The sequence below is a fragment of the Rhipicephalus microplus genome, chromosome X (assembly GCF_043290135.1).
Source record: "Rhipicephalus microplus isolate Deutch F79 chromosome X, USDA_Rmic, whole genome shotgun sequence".
In the NCBI taxonomy this organism is placed as follows: Eukaryota; Metazoa; Arthropoda; class Arachnida; order Ixodida; family Ixodidae; genus Rhipicephalus; species Rhipicephalus microplus.
The window spans coordinates 85,101,154-85,121,510 of NC_134710.1; the positions used below are offsets into that span (position 1 = coordinate 85,101,154).

General features: G+C 40.6%; 1 protein-coding gene across 1 annotated transcript in view; it reads left to right on the forward strand.

Annotated features, from left to right (window-relative positions):
• The first annotated feature begins 1,334 nt into the window (after positions 1 to 1,334).
• The window catches only part of LOC119176183 (nudC domain-containing protein 1), a 41,885-nt gene continuing 22,862 nt past the window's right edge, over positions 1,335 to 20,357 (forward strand). Inside the window, exons 1-7 of the mRNA XM_037427344.2 lie at positions 1,335 to 1,508; positions 1,616 to 1,770; positions 2,791 to 2,961; positions 3,933 to 4,134; positions 12,576 to 12,770; positions 13,652 to 13,862; positions 15,378 to 15,522. Of these exons, the coding sequence (XP_037283241.1) occupies positions 1,388 to 1,508; positions 1,616 to 1,770; positions 2,791 to 2,961; positions 3,933 to 4,134; positions 12,576 to 12,770; positions 13,652 to 13,862; positions 15,378 to 15,522 (1,200 nt within the window). The 5' untranslated portion in view covers positions 1,335 to 1,387. The remainder of the gene's footprint in view (positions 1,509 to 1,615; positions 1,771 to 2,790; positions 2,962 to 3,932; positions 4,135 to 12,575; positions 12,771 to 13,651; positions 13,863 to 15,377; positions 15,523 to 20,357) is intronic.

Sequence of the window (20,357 nt, forward strand, 5' to 3'; positions counted from 1 at the left end):
TTATAGTATGCTTGCCTTACATGGGATCCCTACCAAGGAGGATTAAAGAAAAATTTCTGTAGTGGAAGCTCCCGCAATGCCTTGCCAGCAGAAGTGACGCCACCTTTTTCCACTGCCAAGATGGCGGAAACATGCTCTTTTCTGATAGTGCCCACTCACTTAAATATCAAGCGGCTTTGATAAGTTATGTAAATGCTACGTTAGTTCTATATTAAGAGATAGCTGTTCCCGACGAAATAGCACACAGAAACGAGTATGGATGACTGAATCTTCAAAAAACTTTGCCTCCAATTAGAGGCTCACTAAAAAAAAAAAAAAACTAGTAACTGTAAGACGCACTTGGAGCACTATTTGACCGAAAAAGTTCCCACATTAAACTCGTTGGGCGTGCGAGGGAAACGTTTTGTTTTTAATCGGTCAACGGTGATAATTTATTATGCCCCTAGTAAGATGACCGCTACAGCCGTCATCATGCCAGAGGAACGGCTTCACTTCTGCGCAATCATTTCCACTCCAGCAATGTTTTTAATCCTCCTTGATCCCTACACTAAACACAACATTAAAATAATAGAGAAAGTCCAGAGAAAAGCTGTTCGCTTCATTTTCTCTAAGTTCAAGCAGACCGATTCCCCCACATAGCTTATAACAGAAAATGACATCCCCCTCCTCGAAACACGTAGGCAGATTCTCCGCCTCAATTTCCTACAATCTCTCATTAAACGTGAATTATCAATTGACCCCGCATTATATGTAACACCTCTGTCCACAAGGCGTACACGTCACGATCACACACATGCTTTAACCCATCATTTTGCTAGGACAGATATTTACAAATACTCATTTTTTCCCAGGACAGTGTCGGAGTGGAACTCTAGGCATGAGATGAATGACCTTTTTTAATTAAGTTACCACAATACCCGCGTTAGGTGTGTTTACATTTTGTATGATTTTGTAAGTCGGAGTGGAATGCTGGGCATATAATGAATGACCCTTTTTAAGTTACCACAATACACGCGTTAGGTGTTGTGTTTCCATTTTGTATGTTTTACTTCATTTTACTTTGGTTGTAATTACAGTACTGCATTTTTTTTTTCTTTTTTATCGTAAGCAGTCTGAGTGCCTTTACTAAGTTAAGTGTGAAAATTTGCGTGTTCCTTGTACTCACTGTATTGATATTTTGGCATTGTATTTCTTTTTTGAGTGTGCTGTGAGTGCCCTTCCTGCACTGGTCTGCAGTATGTTATATATAAAAAAAAAACATGGTTGGCAAAAACTGTCAGCGGCGGCGCGCCGACGCCTCGGCGCAGAAGCTCATGTGGCACTTCATCCTCTTTATCCCTTGAACGTTCTTACATCTCTCCTGCCATTGCTGCCATCGCCCGCAAGTATGGCGGCAACCGCAGCGAAGCTGGATCTTGTTCCGAATCGAAACCTCCTTGATGCGAAATTTGATAGTTATCGGCTGACACTGGAGCCGTTGCCGATCATAAGGCTGGCATTTCAAGGAGGTAAGAACGGCACGATCGGAAAACGTTACGTTGAGTTCTTGTCGCTGTTCTTGTCACTGATTCGTGTGTTTGCGAATCGTATGCTTACTCTGCTACCCCCGGAACAGGCGTTCAAAAGGTACACTTGGAAGATGATCAGTACGGCTACCTTCACGTCCAGATGGCTGGCTTCATCAACGCCCTAGTCCAAGATCCATGGGACGTCAATACACTCTTTTTTATCTCCGAAGCCCGCCACGTCATGTGGGCACACTTCTCCCAAGTTAGTGTACCCGGCGCATAGCCGCCAAATTTTTTCACACCGAATTGGCAGTGATTTTTTTTTTAGTTAGTTCTTCTCTGCGTGCATGTGTGCTGGCAGAAAGTGCGGTGCAGACTAGAGTAGTATCGTTGGGTGCAGCACCGCAAATTCTGCACCTCTTACTGCCTCTGTGACGTGCACACCTTGTTTCATGGAAATCTTCCAAATATGCATGCTTGCTGGCATTATTATATTGTTGCGGCCGTCTTGTTCGTTCTTTGCAGCATTTAACACAAACAAGGCGTGTCGTGGTGTCATTTATGTAAAAATATTCGATCTGTTTTAATGCACTGTATACTGTTTCTATCATATAATCATAAAACTGGGAGCAAACATTTTATGAGATTGTTTTTCTCATCGAGAACTTGATGTGGCAAGCCTTACACGATAGCCATGCCATCAATTCGCGATAAATATACTTGTTTTTCACCTTCTGCTGATCATTTTGACATACAATACTGTCACACAACTGTATTGTGGTCCAATTTTATGGTGTCATTGTTGCTACTGCATTTTTTTTTTCTTGTTTCAGAAGTTGTGTAGAAAAACATCAGTTCTGTGTGCACAGACAGGATATTTCACATTGATTAATTAGAGCTCATCCCAAAATTGTATGTTTAGTTGTATAGCTAGCAGTGATCTCATCTTGTTTTTATACAGATCTGCTTTATCATTTTTCATTTCATCGGCAATTGTAGGTAGCACAATCACCATTCTTCCTAAAGGGTTGTTAGATGCTTTAAACTTCAAGGCTTTGTTGTCGACTCATTCTTTCAATGTGTAGTCGAATGAGGTGCTATATGCAAGAGTGAAATCGTCCCTAAGAGTGATTTCATTAGCCAAGACTAGTTACACACATCAAGTTTGAGTGAAAGGAAGTGTAAGTCTTGTTGTTGAAGCGTAGTGATTGTGAGAAACATTGTTGTTGGTGACCTCCAAGCTTGCTAGGTTGTGTGACTCCTTCTTGGACTCATTTCTTAGGACAGTCATCTCCTAGAACCAAAAGTTGTGTGGAAAATTCCTGAGCCAAGTGGTATTTCACGGGCTTGTACCTTGGACTTCCCTCATGCCGAGTGGTGCCTCATTTCTGATGGTCTCGGTACCATCTTTGTTCTCAACTCCCCTAGCCGGCCACAAGGAGAACCTTGGCAGGTGCAGTGTCATTATCTTCTTTTTTGGATTTATATTTCAACACCACAACTGCCTAATTGGAATTATTAAGTACACTTATGGGGGGGGGAGGAGGGGGGCATTGAACATCTGTTTTGATAGTTTGTAGACGATACTTCACTTTCATAGCGAGTCAGTTTTGTGGGCTTCTCTTCTGCACTCTCTTTTTGAGGGCTGATGAGATTATGCTTGTTTTGAAACCAGTGTCATGTCATGTTTCGCATATTAGTTTTTGAAAAAGAAGTCAATTTTTTATAACTTCTCATTCATGTCTGGCCATTTTTCTGTGGCCTTCTGCTGTGAAATGGTGTTGGTTTATGGAAAAGTGTGCTTTCCTTTGAAACTTTCGGTATGTTGAAGCTATACTGCATATTGTATGATGTAAGCATCGTTATAAGTGCTAGAAATTACTGCTCACATTTGCTACCAAAGTATTGCAAATTGCATAATAAAGAAATTGAAAGGATAGTCTAATTTGATGTGTAAGTCAGAAGTCACAGACAACTGTGTTGAGAAATGCAACTATTTCAATGCCTGGGAAGGGTCACACTTCTGAACATAGTTACCTAAAAATGACCAGAATGACTTATTTGTGAGTTATGTTGAGAACCAAAACAAAATAGACCAACAAGTAGATGCACAAAGGTATATTAATGATGCTTAATTTGATGCAACCTTATGTTTGCGTTATTGTAGTTGTAACATGTTTTGCAGTTATTCTGCGGGAATAGTTGCAGGTCACAAACAGCTGTACTGCAAGATATGTGAAGTGAGACTATGTATGCAACTTAGTAGAACTGCACGGCTTTGCTAATAAGCATTTTTTAAAAATCAAACACTTCCTGACATAACACTCGTTCAGTAGTATGAGTTTATATCTGTGGAACAAGCCAGTAAGTCATACAAGTGCATAAAGAATGGCCAGCTCATCAGATCCTTTATGCTTCTGACAGCTATGTTACACACACTGCTTGGAGTGGAGTCAGCCAGGCACCATACTCTTGACAAGTGCTCACAGCAGCTTTCCAAGCAGCCAACAGATGGAATGCCTTCTAGCATATGTTAGCCGGCCGCAAGACGTCCATGGTAGTGTCAGCATTCCTGAAACAACAGTTCACTTTGTATGTGTCCTTGAATGGCTGACATTCACTTGTAGTGAGTACATTTTGCATTACTTGCACTCATCCATTTGTACAGCAACCTATATCATATGTGCGAGCGAGTTTTTTTGTACTAAAATAAGCTTGTATCTGTGAGGCATCTCATTCCTCTTGTGTTATACTGAGTGCTCATGTTCAGAAAGCACTGTAATAGTTCAATCATTTTGTATAATTCAAATGATATCAACACCACCCTCACCCAGACAAGCTTATGTTTGTTTTTTATATTACTTGTTTATTTGATGTTACATTCATAAAAAGGAATCAGGGTGTGTGAATATTCAATGTCCCGATTATGAGTTCATAGTTTTACTATTTAAAAATATGGAAGATTAATTCTGTTAAAATATTGGGCATAACATTTGTTGGAGCTTACATGGCAAGAGATTGCTTTGCACGGTGATTGTTCAAAACAATTCCACTAAGTGGGAAGTCGTGGTTGTTGCACAGAAGCACCAGATTTTAAGCGAATGCATGGAACAGATAACATCAGTTTTATATTTTTTCCAGCTGCATGATGAACATCACACTAGGAAAGAATAGAAAGAGACCTGTACTCGTCTCTCCCTCTTTTTTCTTGGGTTTTGTCCTTCTAGAAAATTCATATTGGATTTTGGGAGGGGTGATTGCTCGAAGTGAAATGGGGAAGGGGGGAGTCCATTTTGTGTTTGAAGGACTTAATGTCATCACATGACTTCCACATAGTATAAGTGCTGTTTACGTTTGCTTAGAGGGATCACACTCCTCTGTTCTAATCAGTTTTGCGACCGTGTGTGAGCTCCCTACATTTTGTTTTTCAGGACCAACTGCTTGCTTTCTGTCCTAAAGGGCCAGTAAACAACCTTAATGCTGTAAACAATCTTAATGTGATGAGATAATTGTGCCTTTTTCCAACGTTAACATTCCGCCGCAAGAAATTTGTGAATAAATGCATTTTTATTGAAGCTACAGGGAATAGAACAATAATTTCAGCTGGTTTCAGTTTCATGCTAGACCTTGCCACCCTTCTCTGTAGCTCAGAGCTCCTGCTAGTGATACGACATCAGCGATCGTGTCACTGGTACGCAGATGACAGAACAAGAGTCCCTTCATGTGTTGTTTGGGTCAGTCGCTCACACAGTGAGGAACCGGGTTGTAAGGCACTGATGTGGTAGTAGTTGTAATAAACAGCTTTATTTCCTGATGAGTTAAAGATATACATGATAATATGACAACTGCATAGCGAAAACTGCATCACCAAAAGGGCCAAGGCATAGTATCATACTGCAAAGCATCAAAAGACGATGTCAGTGCTGCATAATGTTGCCCATGGGCAATGTTACATTACAGAGAAGAGCTTTGGTCAGGCACAAGAGAGGGGCAGGGAATTGTTTTTTCAAAATAAGGCGTATGCATGGCATGCAACGCTCTGATATTCATAAAGGTTGTTGCTGCCTTTTTCTGAATTAATTAGCAAGCTTGTATGAGGTCTGTAAAAAAAAAAATCATTTGTGGGCCTATTTACTGCATGTTTAAAGAATAAACAACAATGTACGTAGTAACATTATATCAGGTTAAATGTGCACAGGCATGGTTGTAGTAATTTAAAGTGCGTATTGCATCACTTGTACTTTTCAAATTTTATTTTTATTCCTGTTGTCTTGTTTCAGCACCTGTAAAATTTTCCAACAGTAAAATGCTTGGCAGTGTATATGTGAAACATAAAACGATTCATCTTTTTATTGTTTATAAACTCAAGATATCTTAAAAAAAAGATACATAAAAATACTGGCAAGATAATCGATTCAAAATAGTTTGCGAATACAGTGCAGCTATGGACGCATGGTACTAGCGGATTCACTAATATACTGTAGATTCCTCATAACATTGTCGGAAGTGTTTTGGGAAGATATGTATTCATTAGATTGGCCTGTGAATTTATCAATCAACTGCTCCCAACAGAACAATGATGACAAATTGCAAGATATGTAATATCATGCACGTTTCTTATTTCGATTTTGCTGTACTCAGTTGACACTCACAAAGTTTGTTAGTAATGCTCACTGCTGACTGCTCCTCAGTATTCGAGAAGCTTCGCGATTGTGGTTTTGTCAAGATCGTGTGCAGGACGCGAACAGTGGAGCTTATTCTAGAGCTTGCGCGAATACCAGTTATAAGGCTGGAAAGTTTGGTGTGTGGCGTCTCTCATAATCATATGGTGGTTTTGGGACGTTATACCCCACATATCAAAGTTCGGTGCGTGATGTATAAAAGATAGCACGTCTAAACAATGATCAGTTTTTCTACGGCTGATGCTCTGTTCACTGCTATCAGTGAAAGTTCCTACTGTGTGCATTGCTCGCTTGCAGTTAACCTTCTTTTTGCCTGCCACAAGTCCGGCCGAATATAGAGTTTTCATTTCCAACTTTTGCAAGAGAGTTCTGCACTGTCATGCCCGTGCTGGAGTGACCGATATCTTAAAGTATGAAGCTGGTAATGAGGTTTCTCAATTACATGTTCTGAAACCAAAGAAATAAGGCAGTTAAAGGGCAGTGATATCAGTCTCAATGCAGGCTATATGGTCATTGTGGATGGCATTGTGGATGACAACTCTCCCAACGCTCGGTTCTTTTAAGCTATATGGTCATGCGTGGCATTTGCTTAGTACCTTGTTTTCTTGAAACAGGTCAAGTGGTAACCATGTTTTATGATTTACACATGTATAAGACCATGCATAAAAATCCCTTACGCTGCAGAGCTTCAGGACAGTTTAAAATGTTTGGCACCAGTGTGCCTGAGTGTTTCCTGCCAAACCTGAGAATGGACACCTGGAACCTAAATAATTGTGGTGCCACGTTATCCCCCCACCCCAACCCTCTTGCTTTTCCACAATTGAGCACAATACCAAAAAAAGGGCACCTCAACTTTTACACACGAGGAGTGAGCACACACGCCTTCGTGAATATAATATGTGTAAATTAAATAATAATGCACAAGGGATAGACAAGTCTGGTGGGAAAGAACCATAGAGTCTTCCACTAAACAGCAATAAGGATTCATCAGGGTGTTTACAGTGGCTACCATGTGAGGACAAAAACAGATGGTTTCATGGCAGGTCCAGGTTGGAACTTGATTAGCTAAGTAAAAGCTGGTGCTCACTCGTCAGAGGTATATAAAAACAATAATTAAAATGGCAATAGTGAAAAAAAAAGGTAGAAAAGAACAGTATAAATAACATACTGCGCTTTTTTTCTTGTGCGCTGCCTACGATAGCATTTTGGAAAGGAACGCACCTCATTTTGTCGCTGTCAGTGCCTGTCAAGGTGTGTGTTTTAAATACAAATTTATATTTGTTTTTTGTTGCAATAAGTAGCTAAGAACCCACTCATCATGGCTGGAAACCTCGTTTGCCGGAGTGCTCAATGGTTAATTATTTGGATACATTTTTATCACCGATTTTCACTTTCGGTTTAAGAGAACACCGAGAGAGGCGGGACCCAGTGAGTTGTTTGTGTGAAAGGGAAACTAAAGACAAAGACAATTTTTCGCGCATTATGAAAATGGAATTTTACAACCCCAAAAACACCGCTCTTGCAGCGAGGTGATGCTATTTTGAGATTCCCGTACCGAACACCGTGATGTTGAAAATTTTGAACGGGTCTACTAGGTTCTATGTAGCGTTCGATTGATAAAAATAAAGTACATTGTCATCTGTCGGTGCCATAGACGCTTATAAAGTTTCAGAAAATTTTATCGAGCCAATGCCGCGAAAGTATGAAAATTGCATTTTGACATTTTTGACTTGCTGCACAGAGATTTAGGCACAAAATTTAAAAATGAAAATTAATCCTTGATTTTCTCCACTTATAATGAGCTTACGACAGTGAGACTTATGGCATTAGAGTTCTCAGAGTAGTTCTCAGAGTGCAGTTTATCAATATAAATGAAGTCGTCGTTTCTTTTCTTTAGTGTTCCTTCAACACAACTGGCTATGTGAACACTAATAGTGATGAACTCTCTTCCCGAATATCAGCGCAGTCGTTGACAGTTGGGAAGAGAGTGGACACAAGGGATGTGGCAGACAATACAATCTTGTGCTGTATATGGTAGCCGATTGTTTACGCTATAATAACGCCCCGCTGCAGTGGTCTAGTGGCTAAGGTACTCGGCTGCTCACCCGCAGGTCGCGGGATCGAATCCCAGCTGCGGCGGCTGCATTTCCGATGGAGGCGGAAATGTTGTGGGCCCGTGTGCTCAGATTTGGTTGCACGTTAAAAAGAACCCCAGGTGGTCGGAATTTTCGGAGCCCTCCACCACGGCGTCTCTCATAATCATATGGTGGTTTTGGCACGTTAAACTCAACATATCAATCGTTTACGTTATAATCATGTTCAACTAAGGTACTTAGATGTGCAAAAGATTTTAGAGCAAAGTTGGTGTCATTGTCACGCGGTGGTCGGTTTCGCATGCATACACAACATGTAATTTAAAATTAATTTTAAATATGTTCCAAGATATATTAACTGTTTATATTTTGCTGATGTTGTGTATGCGTCCGCACAAATATACCCTGGAAGTTATCTAACCTTCATAATTTTGTGTTTCAGTACAGTACTTCCTTAAAATATACCCTTGTTATCCTGCAACAGCCTTCTTTCTGCACTTTTTTTGCATTTATTTTCTTGAGGCCTGAGTTATATTTAGGTCTGTGTGCCTTTCCAAGAATAAACACAGACAGCCCATCGCTCTCGATGAAGCAGATGTGCACAATTTTCGCAGTGCTAGACATAGGAACGAAACGGTATTAGAAAGCAACATAAAATAGTGAGGGCTGCCATAGGGTGAAAGGTGAGAATTTAAAAAAGAAAGAAAAAGCTACAATAAAATTAGATGATTTAACCATCTAACATATTGTTTTGCACATATATGTGCACAGTGCTGAAGCATAAGAAAAATGAAGGAAGAGAGCACACCCCACACACCAAAATCATGTCTTCCTTGGGACTTCTCTCTGCTTCACTTTAACATGCTTCACTTTAACATTTTCGTATAAAAATATGCTAGATTTGGTTGGGTGGGGAGAAAGCCCCTTCTTTGTGCTGTTCTGTGGGGTGCACTGGTGTCTGTTCATCAGACAGTCTTACTGTAAAGGTAGAGAGGGTAAGGTGCTGACCCTAGCTTAGGGTGCTGTCAATACTTTTATCTCTCTTTCTGTTTGATCTGCCATAGAATCCATACCAGCGTTTCCAGAATCAACACTATGAACTTCTGTCACATAATTTTTTTGTCATTTCAGATCAGTAACTTGTCTTTAGACAGCCCAAGCATTTGTCTCAATTCAAGCAAAACAATATATTGTTTTGGCACTATCACAATATCAGCATTAATTTAAAATACTGCGTAGTTCTGTAGTATTACACTTCACTCATTTAATCAGTGCAACAGTCTGTGTGTATCTGGTAACCTGCTCTTTCTTTTGCTGCATTTCTGTATCTGCATTACTAGGTACATATTCGCATTGACCACAGCTTATAGGTGGCGCACCGTGCAATCCAAGATGGCTGCGGAAGGTTGAACAACCCGTGAACTTGCATAAGAAAAGATAGGACGCACGGACGTACTCACCGTGCCGCTTTCACCGGATGAACTCTTGATCGTCAAATGGATATACATATATCGAACCAAAGTACTTTCCCAACCAATAGGAAATGCTGAATGTTCGCTACATCATTTCTTGCCGCAGTGCAAAGGCTAGTGGTGTCAGCTGATCGACCGTGTATCAACGATGCCTTGCGTAATACTGTGCGTGGTACAGAAAACTGCGCGAACTAGAATTCACGTATGAACTGAACGGCACTCTGAGATAATTGGTACCGAGCCTGCCTGACGGATTTGCCGCAGTAGTGATCCACTAGCGAGTAGCGTGCCGTCACTGCTGCACAGGACCAAATGTTTAACGTAGCGATGGTTTGCAAACATATTACGCCGTCGTCATTACTTACGCTGTATGTATTATGCAGCTGCTGATTCAACGAACACAAGTATTTAACTTCCCATTAAGTAGCGCTTGTGTCGCAGCCGTGATCAGACTCTAAGAGTGCCCAATTTTCTGCACTCGGATGTTGCAAGTTCCCTCAGCCCGATCAAAACAAAGATATCAACAGGCGTACGCTTTTTGCAACGTCAAAATTGCAAAAATTTGTTGAACAACAACGTCGTTCGGATGGCACCTGTGACGTTCAGAGGAAGTTAGCGGGGACTGTAGTCGTAACTGAATATTTCATTGCTCTAACCATTTCGCTTCGCTGATCGAGCTCGAGCATGTTCGCGGCATGCGGTGCTTTGTAGTATCCATTGTAATGGGGTACATTCAATGCACAAGAGAATGTATGCCTTTATTTTGAGCTGAAGAATATTACACAATAATTACAATCAAAGTAACATACGAGGGTGAAAAAACATTAACACACGATGGGACGTGAAGTGCAACTCTGCTTGTGAGCTAGCAGCCGATCGTTCAGCGTCGCTGTCACTCTCAGCACAATGACAACCATCTATCTCCAGAGAAAAATCGTCGATGTCAAGACGGTTTCTTTGAACATCACTGCTAAAAGTAATTTGAGGAATTCTCTCCGCCGAGCGACTTCGATAGCACCAACAGCACGTCATTCACCACGCACAACACCCACACGGCGTCACACTCCGCATTTATTTGGGGGTGCCGAGATCATTTCTCTCTGATAGAAAGGAATCGCTTGCAGTGTGCTGCCATCTATCAACGAACGTAAAAAAAAAACAGAGTTAATATACAGAGGAAAAGCTTCCCATAGAGCCCATGCATTGAAACCCATAACCGCTCGGGTGCCGCCATGATGGAACGACACTCGGTTTTCGGGTGACGTTCACTCTCAGTCGTCACTGTTACACTGTGGATCTCTGTTACATTGCAGTAAGAGACTGTCGCATGAAGTCGAGTTTTTGGTGCATGGCAACAAAAAACAGGGACGCCGACTCGCCCGGCTTGCAAGCTAGTCGGCGCAATCGGTCGCAGGTCGCACCGCCACGCTATCAACGTTACAAAAAAGGTAGCGCTATCTACTGAAGAAACCTGGAAACGCTCCTCTCCGGGCTCAGTAAATTGGATAAATCGCCATGTATCCACCCTAAAAGTAGTTTATATAAATTTTATGCAATTTTTGTTTATTTATAATTCGTGAGCACGCTTGTTTACAATTTGTATTGCGAAAGTTTGAGTGTTTTAGACGTTTAAATTTAGCGCTTCTTCAAAGTATTCTGATGGCAACGATGGTAACGTTTCAGGATGTCAGTGCTTTTGTGGTTACAGCTTTTCCAGCCCAGCTTTTCCTCTAGAGTGTTTATTAACTCTATGTAAAAAACAAGCGCCTTGAGAGAATGCTCCTGAATTCCGCTAGGTGGCGTGACAGTCTATGAACATTGTGAATACTGGTAATCTTGTAGGTTGTTTTTCTTTCATATATAAGATACTCATTAGATTGGATAATCAGTTATTAAATGCATTATAAATGCCTAAATTCATTCAAATAAATCTTGATTAGTCTTCATTTAATTATTTATCACTTGTTTGTGCAGCCTTCAGATTCCACTATTTAAAAAAAAGAAAATATTTTATAAGCAGTTATCACAAAAATTTGTACGTGTATATATTCCTTCAGCATAGGAATTTCACTTTTCTGACACTCCTACTCTTAATTTACTAGAGTTTTAGTAAGGTATGTAAATACAGTACAGGACTACAGTACTGCTCAAACTTTCTTGCTCGTTGTGCTTGTACCACTCCTAATTCTAGCAGAGGCATCCCAACACCGCAAATGTCTTTTAAAAAATTGCCATGGGATGTCACACCTAATTGTTGCCTGTTAGTCTGCGCATTTATTAATGATGCACCTGTCGATCGGGGAATGCACTGTCAGTCACTGAAACTAGCTCGTCAAGCACAACGAGTGAGAGAGAAGCTGCGCTACAGAAGTCCCGTGCCGTATTGGTGTACTGTATTTTCATAACTTTCCAAAACTGTTTAATGTCTTGAACGAGTACATTCAAGTAAAATGAGGGGTAAATTATGGGAAAGAAATGTACTGAATTAGCAGTTGGTAATTCTTTCATGTAGTTATCAGCTATTCATGGATTTTCTGCATCAGGTTGTCACTTCTGCACGATTCTTTATCTATTGACTGCTTTGTAAATTTTGCTGAACTTGCCGTACACTGGGCTATTCCTTAATCGTTTACTTCTTGCAATAGCTTATGTAGTAACAATGAACACAAACTGAATAATGTTAGCTCCCCTGTCAATGTGCTTGTGTTTGCTAATATGTACATTAGGAGGTTTTTCTGGTTGCATATATGCTAGAAGGTAATCTATTTACTGCAAAAAGTACCAGCGGCCTCAACCAGTGAAACATCTCTGCTATTTCAGTGTCCAATTGTGAAGGTGACTTGTGGAGTCTCCGGCGGCACAGACGACTTGTGGGTGCTTCTATTCCAATGTATGTGGCATTTGATACCCATGGGAACTCCTTGTGCTTAGCTTCAGAAAAGGACTTTAGTTTTGTCTTTGACTCTTGCAAAGCAGAAGTGGGTCATGAAGTGGAAGAAACTAAAGGTGGCAAACGTAAGTAGCTTCATAATATGAAAAGATAGATGTGAGTCGTTTTTGCATGTGGCACATGCTAGCCATCTGAAGGGCTAATATATTATATAAACCAGCTCATGCTATTTTGTGTTACTGCATTCACTCATGCAAACAATGATATGAAACCAACAGACCATTAAGTCAAATGAAGCGCAGGGAACATTATTTGTTTTTAAATGTAGTGTAATGATCATGACCTAAATGGAAAGAAATTAAAGGGGACAAAAAGCACCTTTTTCATCATTGAGATCCAAACCCACAACTTTCTCATAAATTGCATTAAGTCCTTATTGTGATCCACAGTGCCTCATGGGCATTTTTCATTAAGGTACCTTATTGTGAGCAACATAGCACTATGGAGTCTGTCCCCCTCATAGACCACTGCTTGAGCTGCAAAAGGCTCCTCGACTGCTTTCACATTCTACCGTTAGCAAAAACTGAGCACACTTGTCACAAGGGAGCTTAATGTACATCCTGTGTTCCTGGTTATGACTATTACATCCTAAGCATTCTATACTGAGTGTACTAAAGGTTCCTCAAGATGCACCTTGGAGGCAACAATAGTAGGTAAGTTCAATACACCAGCCAGTGCCAGCAGTAGCTGTTACAGATGTATGAGCTTTTCTTGTAAAGGACCCTCTTTCATATAAATATCTTATTTCACACCAATGTGCTAATGAATAATAAACTTGTTCGTAATTCATTCCAGCTGGCTAACCGTTTGTGTTAACAAATCCTATAAGTTATATAGTTATAAAAAATTGTGCACTTTGATGTTGTCATGCAATGCTACTATTGTAATCTTTTGAGCTTTCCTTTTCTGTGTATTTCTGAGACACACTTTTGTATTTGCTTTCTAGCTCAAGAGCCACCACTTTACTCCTTCATTCAGACTGCAGAAGAAATTACAGTTGTTTTCCGGCTGCATGAGGCAGCTACCAAGAAAGACATTGAGGTTAGCCTTCAAGTGAAAGGCATTGAAATTCTTATTGAGGGCAAGACAGTTTTGAAAGGAGATTTTCCTCATGAGGTAGTCAAAGATGGCAGCACATGGATTATATTGGACCAGAAGTAAGTCCTTGCTTATTTTTTCACTGAACGCTACTTTCATAGCATTGTTTAATAACCTTGTGAATCAACAAGTAATGTTCTAGATATTTTTTCTGAAAATCTTTGTCAACTCATGATAGTTGTCTTTTTTGTTTCTTTTTTATTTGGCTAGGACACTCATAGTAAGTTCACCGGTTAGAATGAGTACCTTTATTACAAAATATCAATTAATTGATCACTAGATCACAATATTATCACCATTCAATCATTTGAATGCTCTTCTGTGGATGTTATACACAGATACTATAATATCATCCCATATATTGTAAGTTTTTGCAGCTTACTTTCATTAATGGCAAGAAACAACAGTGACAGATAAGTTTGCAGTACAGTTGAACCCTTTTATAAGAGGCATGCTCCTTGCGGCGGTTCTTGTCTTTTATGTGAGATGTCTCTTATAAGCAGGGCTCCACGTATGCATTTTCTTATCAACCAGTATTTTACTGTACGCTCACTAGTGTCTCTTATACTCATTTGTCTCTTAGATAAGTGTCTCTTATAAAGGGGTTCAACTGTATTTATTACTAATTATTGCCAAAATGGCATGCCATGATGCCCTTTAAATGAGCTGCCAGTACCTATTCTAGAGCAGACTGCATTCGCCACTGAACTGCTTCCAAATGGCCGTGAATTGTCAAGCTTCTCAAGAGAGAGTGCTGTGCCGTCTCTGCAAGCTGACTCGTACCACAGAAGGGTGGGTTGTCGCTATGTCTGGTGGAGTGCCTTAATCGGCATCCTTCTAGATAGGGGGCTTCTTCCCCTTTTGGGGTAAGGTAGCTCACTTGCTCGTACCATACTGGCATTTCATTTCCTTCTATCTCAGTCAAGTTCAACCCTTTAGAAATTCTCGCAGTATAACTTTCCTTTGCTGTTGCTTTACAACTTCTGGTACATCACTAAAATTCTTGACCGAGCCTTGCTTAGAGATACTTAAGTATATGAAAAGAATAAAGTAACTGAATTCTACAAGTGTAACAGCTTGTTTCTGAGCTTCACAAACTTCGATGTTTCAGTTTTTTCGATTATGCTAAAACATAAATCTTGTTAAACTACAATTATCACTACTATGGCATTAGCTGAGAAAAGACAAGCACTTGTTTGCCTTCATTTACATTTTTTAACTTGCCCATCTTTCATAGTTCAGAGAAATAAAAAATACTTGCTGAAGACGTTCTGACATCTTGTTTTTGTTTTGTTTCTAGATTATCAGAGAAGTTTTGTGACATTCATTATTTAAAAGTTGCAACTTCACTTTTTCTAAACTTCATGAACTTCAGTAAGTAGGAGAGTTAAATTAAACTTGGATGTTGTGTTAATGTCATTGTGTTTAGAGCCCCTCCTCTATGGTATTGAAAATGGGCCAGGTACACTGTGGGGCAGCACTGGATGTGATGTTGAATGTGACAATTTTAAGTTCATGCATACTGTTAGCTTAGTTACAGAAAGTGAGTGATTTGTTTTGCACATCTCCTGTAGGCTAGAAGTTCATCTTGTGAAAGCTGAGCATGGTGTCGTTTGGCGTGAAGTGGTTGTAGGGGATGCAAGAGGTGAAGAGGTCTTCGATCCTGCTTTTGTGGAAGAAATTCATGCTCGTTTGGCGCACCTTACTTCAGAGACAGAGGCAAGTGTTTCACTTCTTAATTAATAGGCATATACAAGAGACCAATCTTGTTTGCTGCTGTATCTGTTCAAGAGAGAACCACAGACATCTACTTATATTTATAAACTGTGTGCATATAGTGCGTTCATCAAACCTTGCCATTGACCAGCTTATAGTGACACCTGTTAAGCATATACTGAACAAAAATATGAAAAAATAGTAAATGCGTCAAAGTTGCACTCTGAAGACGTGACTATTCCAATGAACAGAGTTTATTTGACGTTCTTTTTCTACCAGTTGGCTGCATTTTTGGAAGATGGCGAGCAGAGCCTGTGGCAACTGAACGCCAGGGCACTGAGACATGCCCCCACCTGGGAGTATCGTTCACTGCGGGTGCTGTTTATAATGGCCTTAGGAACAGTAGTGGAAGCAGGGCTGGTTGAGAAGTGCAAGGGGGGGGGGGGGGGGGGTGGCTAGCATAGTTGCAACACCATTTTTCGGCGAGTTAAACACCACCTTCTCTAGTTTATGGCACGCTGATCAGTGATGCTACCGCTGCTCCAATTGCACCAAACTGCGCCAAATTGCCCTGGCTACATTTCTTCAAAATTTTGGGAGTCTGTGCCCAACCTGCGCCAAAGGGCGTGCTCCGACTTTCAGAAACTAAACTACTTGGGGTTCTCCCGTTGAAAATGACATCGCGGCGCACTTGTGTAAGACACAATCTGAGCCAAGCCAAGTCAAACTGGGCCAAATGTCACTGTTGAGACCTTGGTAGGGTAACCATGGATGGTTGGAACACAGTGAATTCCCAATTTTTCAGACTTTCTAGGGACCAGGAAATTGTACGAAAAAAAATTCATGACTTTTTATTCCGCTCAAGTAATCACATCGCCACAGCTCCGTCTGAAATAGCTTCAATGCCTCATAGAGTACACTTATCAGGCATTTTGGTGCACGCTCAGGCTGTCGTAAATACATTCAGGGCCTGTGGACGTCCATTTGTAAATATGCATCGCGGGATGAGCGCCGCTGATATTGGCAAAACGCAGAATGAGTTGTGGATTTATTGTATGGAGCATGTGGAAACAATGACGCAGAACATAAAGGATGTGGCAGAATAGAGGAATACTTGTCCAAACCTTCACGATGCGTGTGTGAACTTGCAAGATAAGCCACTGTATGAAAATCTCCGGCTACATGTAGCACTTGCTGCCACACAAGACCGATGGTTCCTAGTTGTCTGCAGCACATTGTCTATACAGCTCACGCTGTTCTAACCGGGACACTTACGTACGCACGTGTTTGTCATAAAAAAGTGTTCTTTATGCCCAATCTGTTCCTGATCACACAAGGACGTGGCCAAGGAACAGCAATGGTGAGCTGCTTTCATTCGTGAAGGTATTATAGGTACTATAGTGAAGTCTCTGCGGCGCACTTAGCTGATTTGCTCAAGGCAGTATAGACTGCGGCGCCCATAAGTGATTGAAAGCTTGCAGTACGTCGACAACTGCGCTACATGCAGCAACAAGCAGTTAGCTGAAAATGCTTATCATAAAGCGATTAAGTCTTACTGGTGTGTTTGCCGCATTGCCGCCGTCACGCCTTTGAGCATTTCCGGTGATTATCTGTTAGACATCACCTCACCCCATAGTAATACCGGCCCCTATGAATTTTTTTTTGTCTGCTTCACCCTATAGCACTTGTGCATTGAGGCGAAGCGAACTTTCAAACGTCACTGTGATGTCGAACGATTTTTGAAAGCGCTTGTTTAAGCCTACGAGGTCACAGACGTAGCAAAGCTAGGAACCGTAATGCTGTTCATAGTAATGTTGGCTGAAAGCTCGAAAAGTCAGATGCCGAAGAGTTTCAACGTCAAATATTTCCGATGTTTTTATCTATAGACGTTGATAGGGCTTGTGATGCTGTCGTAAAATCGTCTGAATTTTGAAGCATGTCTGAAGAATCTGGTGTCCGACAAATTGGCAGTCAACCGATATTTAGTCACGTTATAATGAAGTGTTATGGTTTTAAATTTTATCATTTGCTTTGTCTACTAAATATGGTCAGGTTATCTGTCAGTGATGTAATTTTCTTTTCTTTATTACTCTATAATGCTTGAATCGCATGAAGCACATTGTAAATTTATAATTCGTGTGTCATAAACACAGTTTTAAAAACACGGCAGGAAGGAGTGGACTTGTCTTTCTCAAGGCTAAAACAGAACACTTTTGTTCTGAGGAACACAAGACTGTTTGTCGGATTGCCGGCTCGACACAACCCCTGCTTATGGATTTCTTCATAACACATAGGTGTCTTAAAATTCACTCTTGCAATATCTGCTCCGAAAGCCAGTTTTTCTGCTCGAAAACGCATTTTTGTCTGCTCCAAAAGCTGCTCCAAAGCAGCCTAAGCCAATAGCATCACTGGCTTGATAGACCCAGCAGTATGAGAAAAATGTATTAAATTCATCATTTTCTGCCAGTTTCTGCCTGAAAACAAGGTTGTGTCAACCAGTTTTAACACCCCAGCATTCATTTGGACTGAAGATGACAAAAGTTCTGTTCAGTATCTCTATAAATTTAATCGTTTCATTTATGAAAAAAGCAAAAGGTGAACTTCTGTGAAACTTTATGCAGTATACCGAGGTAGCAAAGTTACATAACGGTTAATGTGTTATGAGCTCATAGAAAATATCCTAGTGTCTTGCGCTTCCTTCACAGTGGAAACACCTATGACATTATGTGCTTGCTCCGTAGCTATGAAATTTTTCTGCAAAGCATTAAGTTATGTGTTTGATTGCCAGCAATTAATGCTGCTTTGCTATGAGAAAAAAAGTAATCAATGTTTGTGCGCCAACATTTCACTTATTTGAGTTCTTGATACAAATGCCCAAATTGAATGAATCGGTAACCAATGACCTTGGCACCTTTCATAGTTTATAGTACATACATTCGGAATGGCAAATGTCATCAGTTAATCATCCCTCTAAAAAGTTGTCTACTACCATGATAACTCCCTTATTAATGATAGAAGCTTATTTATAAAGCTTGTTCAAGATTATTTTTTTACTTTTTCATCGGTCAGAAATTATGTTCTTAATGAATTTGACACATGTTCAGTTGTGTCACCCTTGTATTCAATGCTACATGCCCCCAAACCAACCCTGAAAAAAAAAGAAAAGAACTGGTCTGGTATTTATCTGGAAACTTAAGGTTGGCTGTCGAAAATTTTAATCGGTGCCTTTGGCAATCCTTAGTGAAATCTTTCCCCTTAGTGGAATTTCCCCTTAGTGGAATCTACTCCAAGATGTAATGGCTGTGGTGTTATTAGTCTGTGTAGATTTTAATTAGGGATGTGCAAATATTCAAACTTTAGAATATTTTTGAACTAGTGTTTTAATTCGATTCAATTCATGCCAAAATTTTACTATCTGAAGTAGCATATCTACTTGTGTAATGAACCCCCCCCCCCCCTTTTTTTTTTCAGAAAAGTTGACGTCAATTTGGGGGAAGGTTCATTACGTAGGAGAGAAAGGTCACGAGATTATAACAGCAAAAATTTTGCATGACATTTTGGCTTGTATTAGCCTTTGAAATGTGCAACGAATGATTTTTGTAGCCCGAACCGTTTTGTGTTTTCTCCCGTAACAAAAGCACACGGATCGACGCCAAAGTGTCGTCCAGCTGCTCGGTTCCCATGCTCCAGCTTATGCTAGACTAGCTTTAAGTTTTAAACCAGCTGTGCAGCTAATGTACCGGCCGAATGCGCCCTGCGCAGCATGCGTTTCCCCCTTCCCCTCAACTAAGTTCACTACAACAAAGTCGACAACAAAAACACAGCTGCGAATGCTGGCGCACAAACCTCGCGGATGCACGACATGCTGTCGGCACGGTTGGGCTTTGCATGACTTCTGGGATGGTGGGCGCACGGCATGTTTCTACGCTGTGCGCCCGCCACCTCTTAGGCCAGAAGAAGCCATGCACTTTGTTTCTTGCTTTGTTTTTGTGCCGCTGTGCTTGCGCTGCACTAGAAGAAAAGAGGTTTCTTCTGCATTTGACAGATGGTGCTTTGCGGCGAAAGGCGCAACGTTTAAATTTTTATTGGTGTCGTCTGCACTCGCGCTCCTTGCAACAGTTTGGTATGGTTGCGAAACTATGTTTTGACTTTTATTGCACCATTTTTTTATGGTATAATGGCTTGATTTAACGTTGTTTCGATTGTCAATGGCACTGCCACGTACAAAGTACTGAAATAAAATGAACAGATATATCGAACAAGTTTTTTCTCCTTTTTCAAGGACCAAGGTGGGGTGTGTGTTCTTTACGGGAGTGGGTTCATTACACGAGTAAATATGGTACTCTAACTTCTGGAAAATAAATGTACCAGTGTCATTTCCTAAAAATCTAATTTCTAAATGATGCATGTAAATGCAGTTCTCTTCTTGAACTAAAGTTGATTGTTGAGATTAACGACCGTCACAATACCCTGATGCTATATTAGACAAGCTTGCGCAGTAAGTGTGCTCAGACTAGAAAGTGTGCAGACAGACTTTAATGTTTTTTATTGTCAAGAAATTCGCTGTCATGCTATGGGGCAGCTCCATACGCTGCCGGAAGCTTCTGCAACGCAGCGCAATTGTGCTACAGAGGGCATCGTTCATGTGCTGAAATTCTTCCATACAAGCTAATGGTTCTGGTGCTTTCTGTGCACCAGCTGCATTATTTTTTGAAATAGTTGAAGTGTGGGTGTGGAATTATGATGCCAAATACATTGTGTATGCGGGTGAACAATTCCATTTATAAGAGAACACCCAAAAGGCGTGTTTGGTTTACCGAGTAACTAGGAGCAGCATG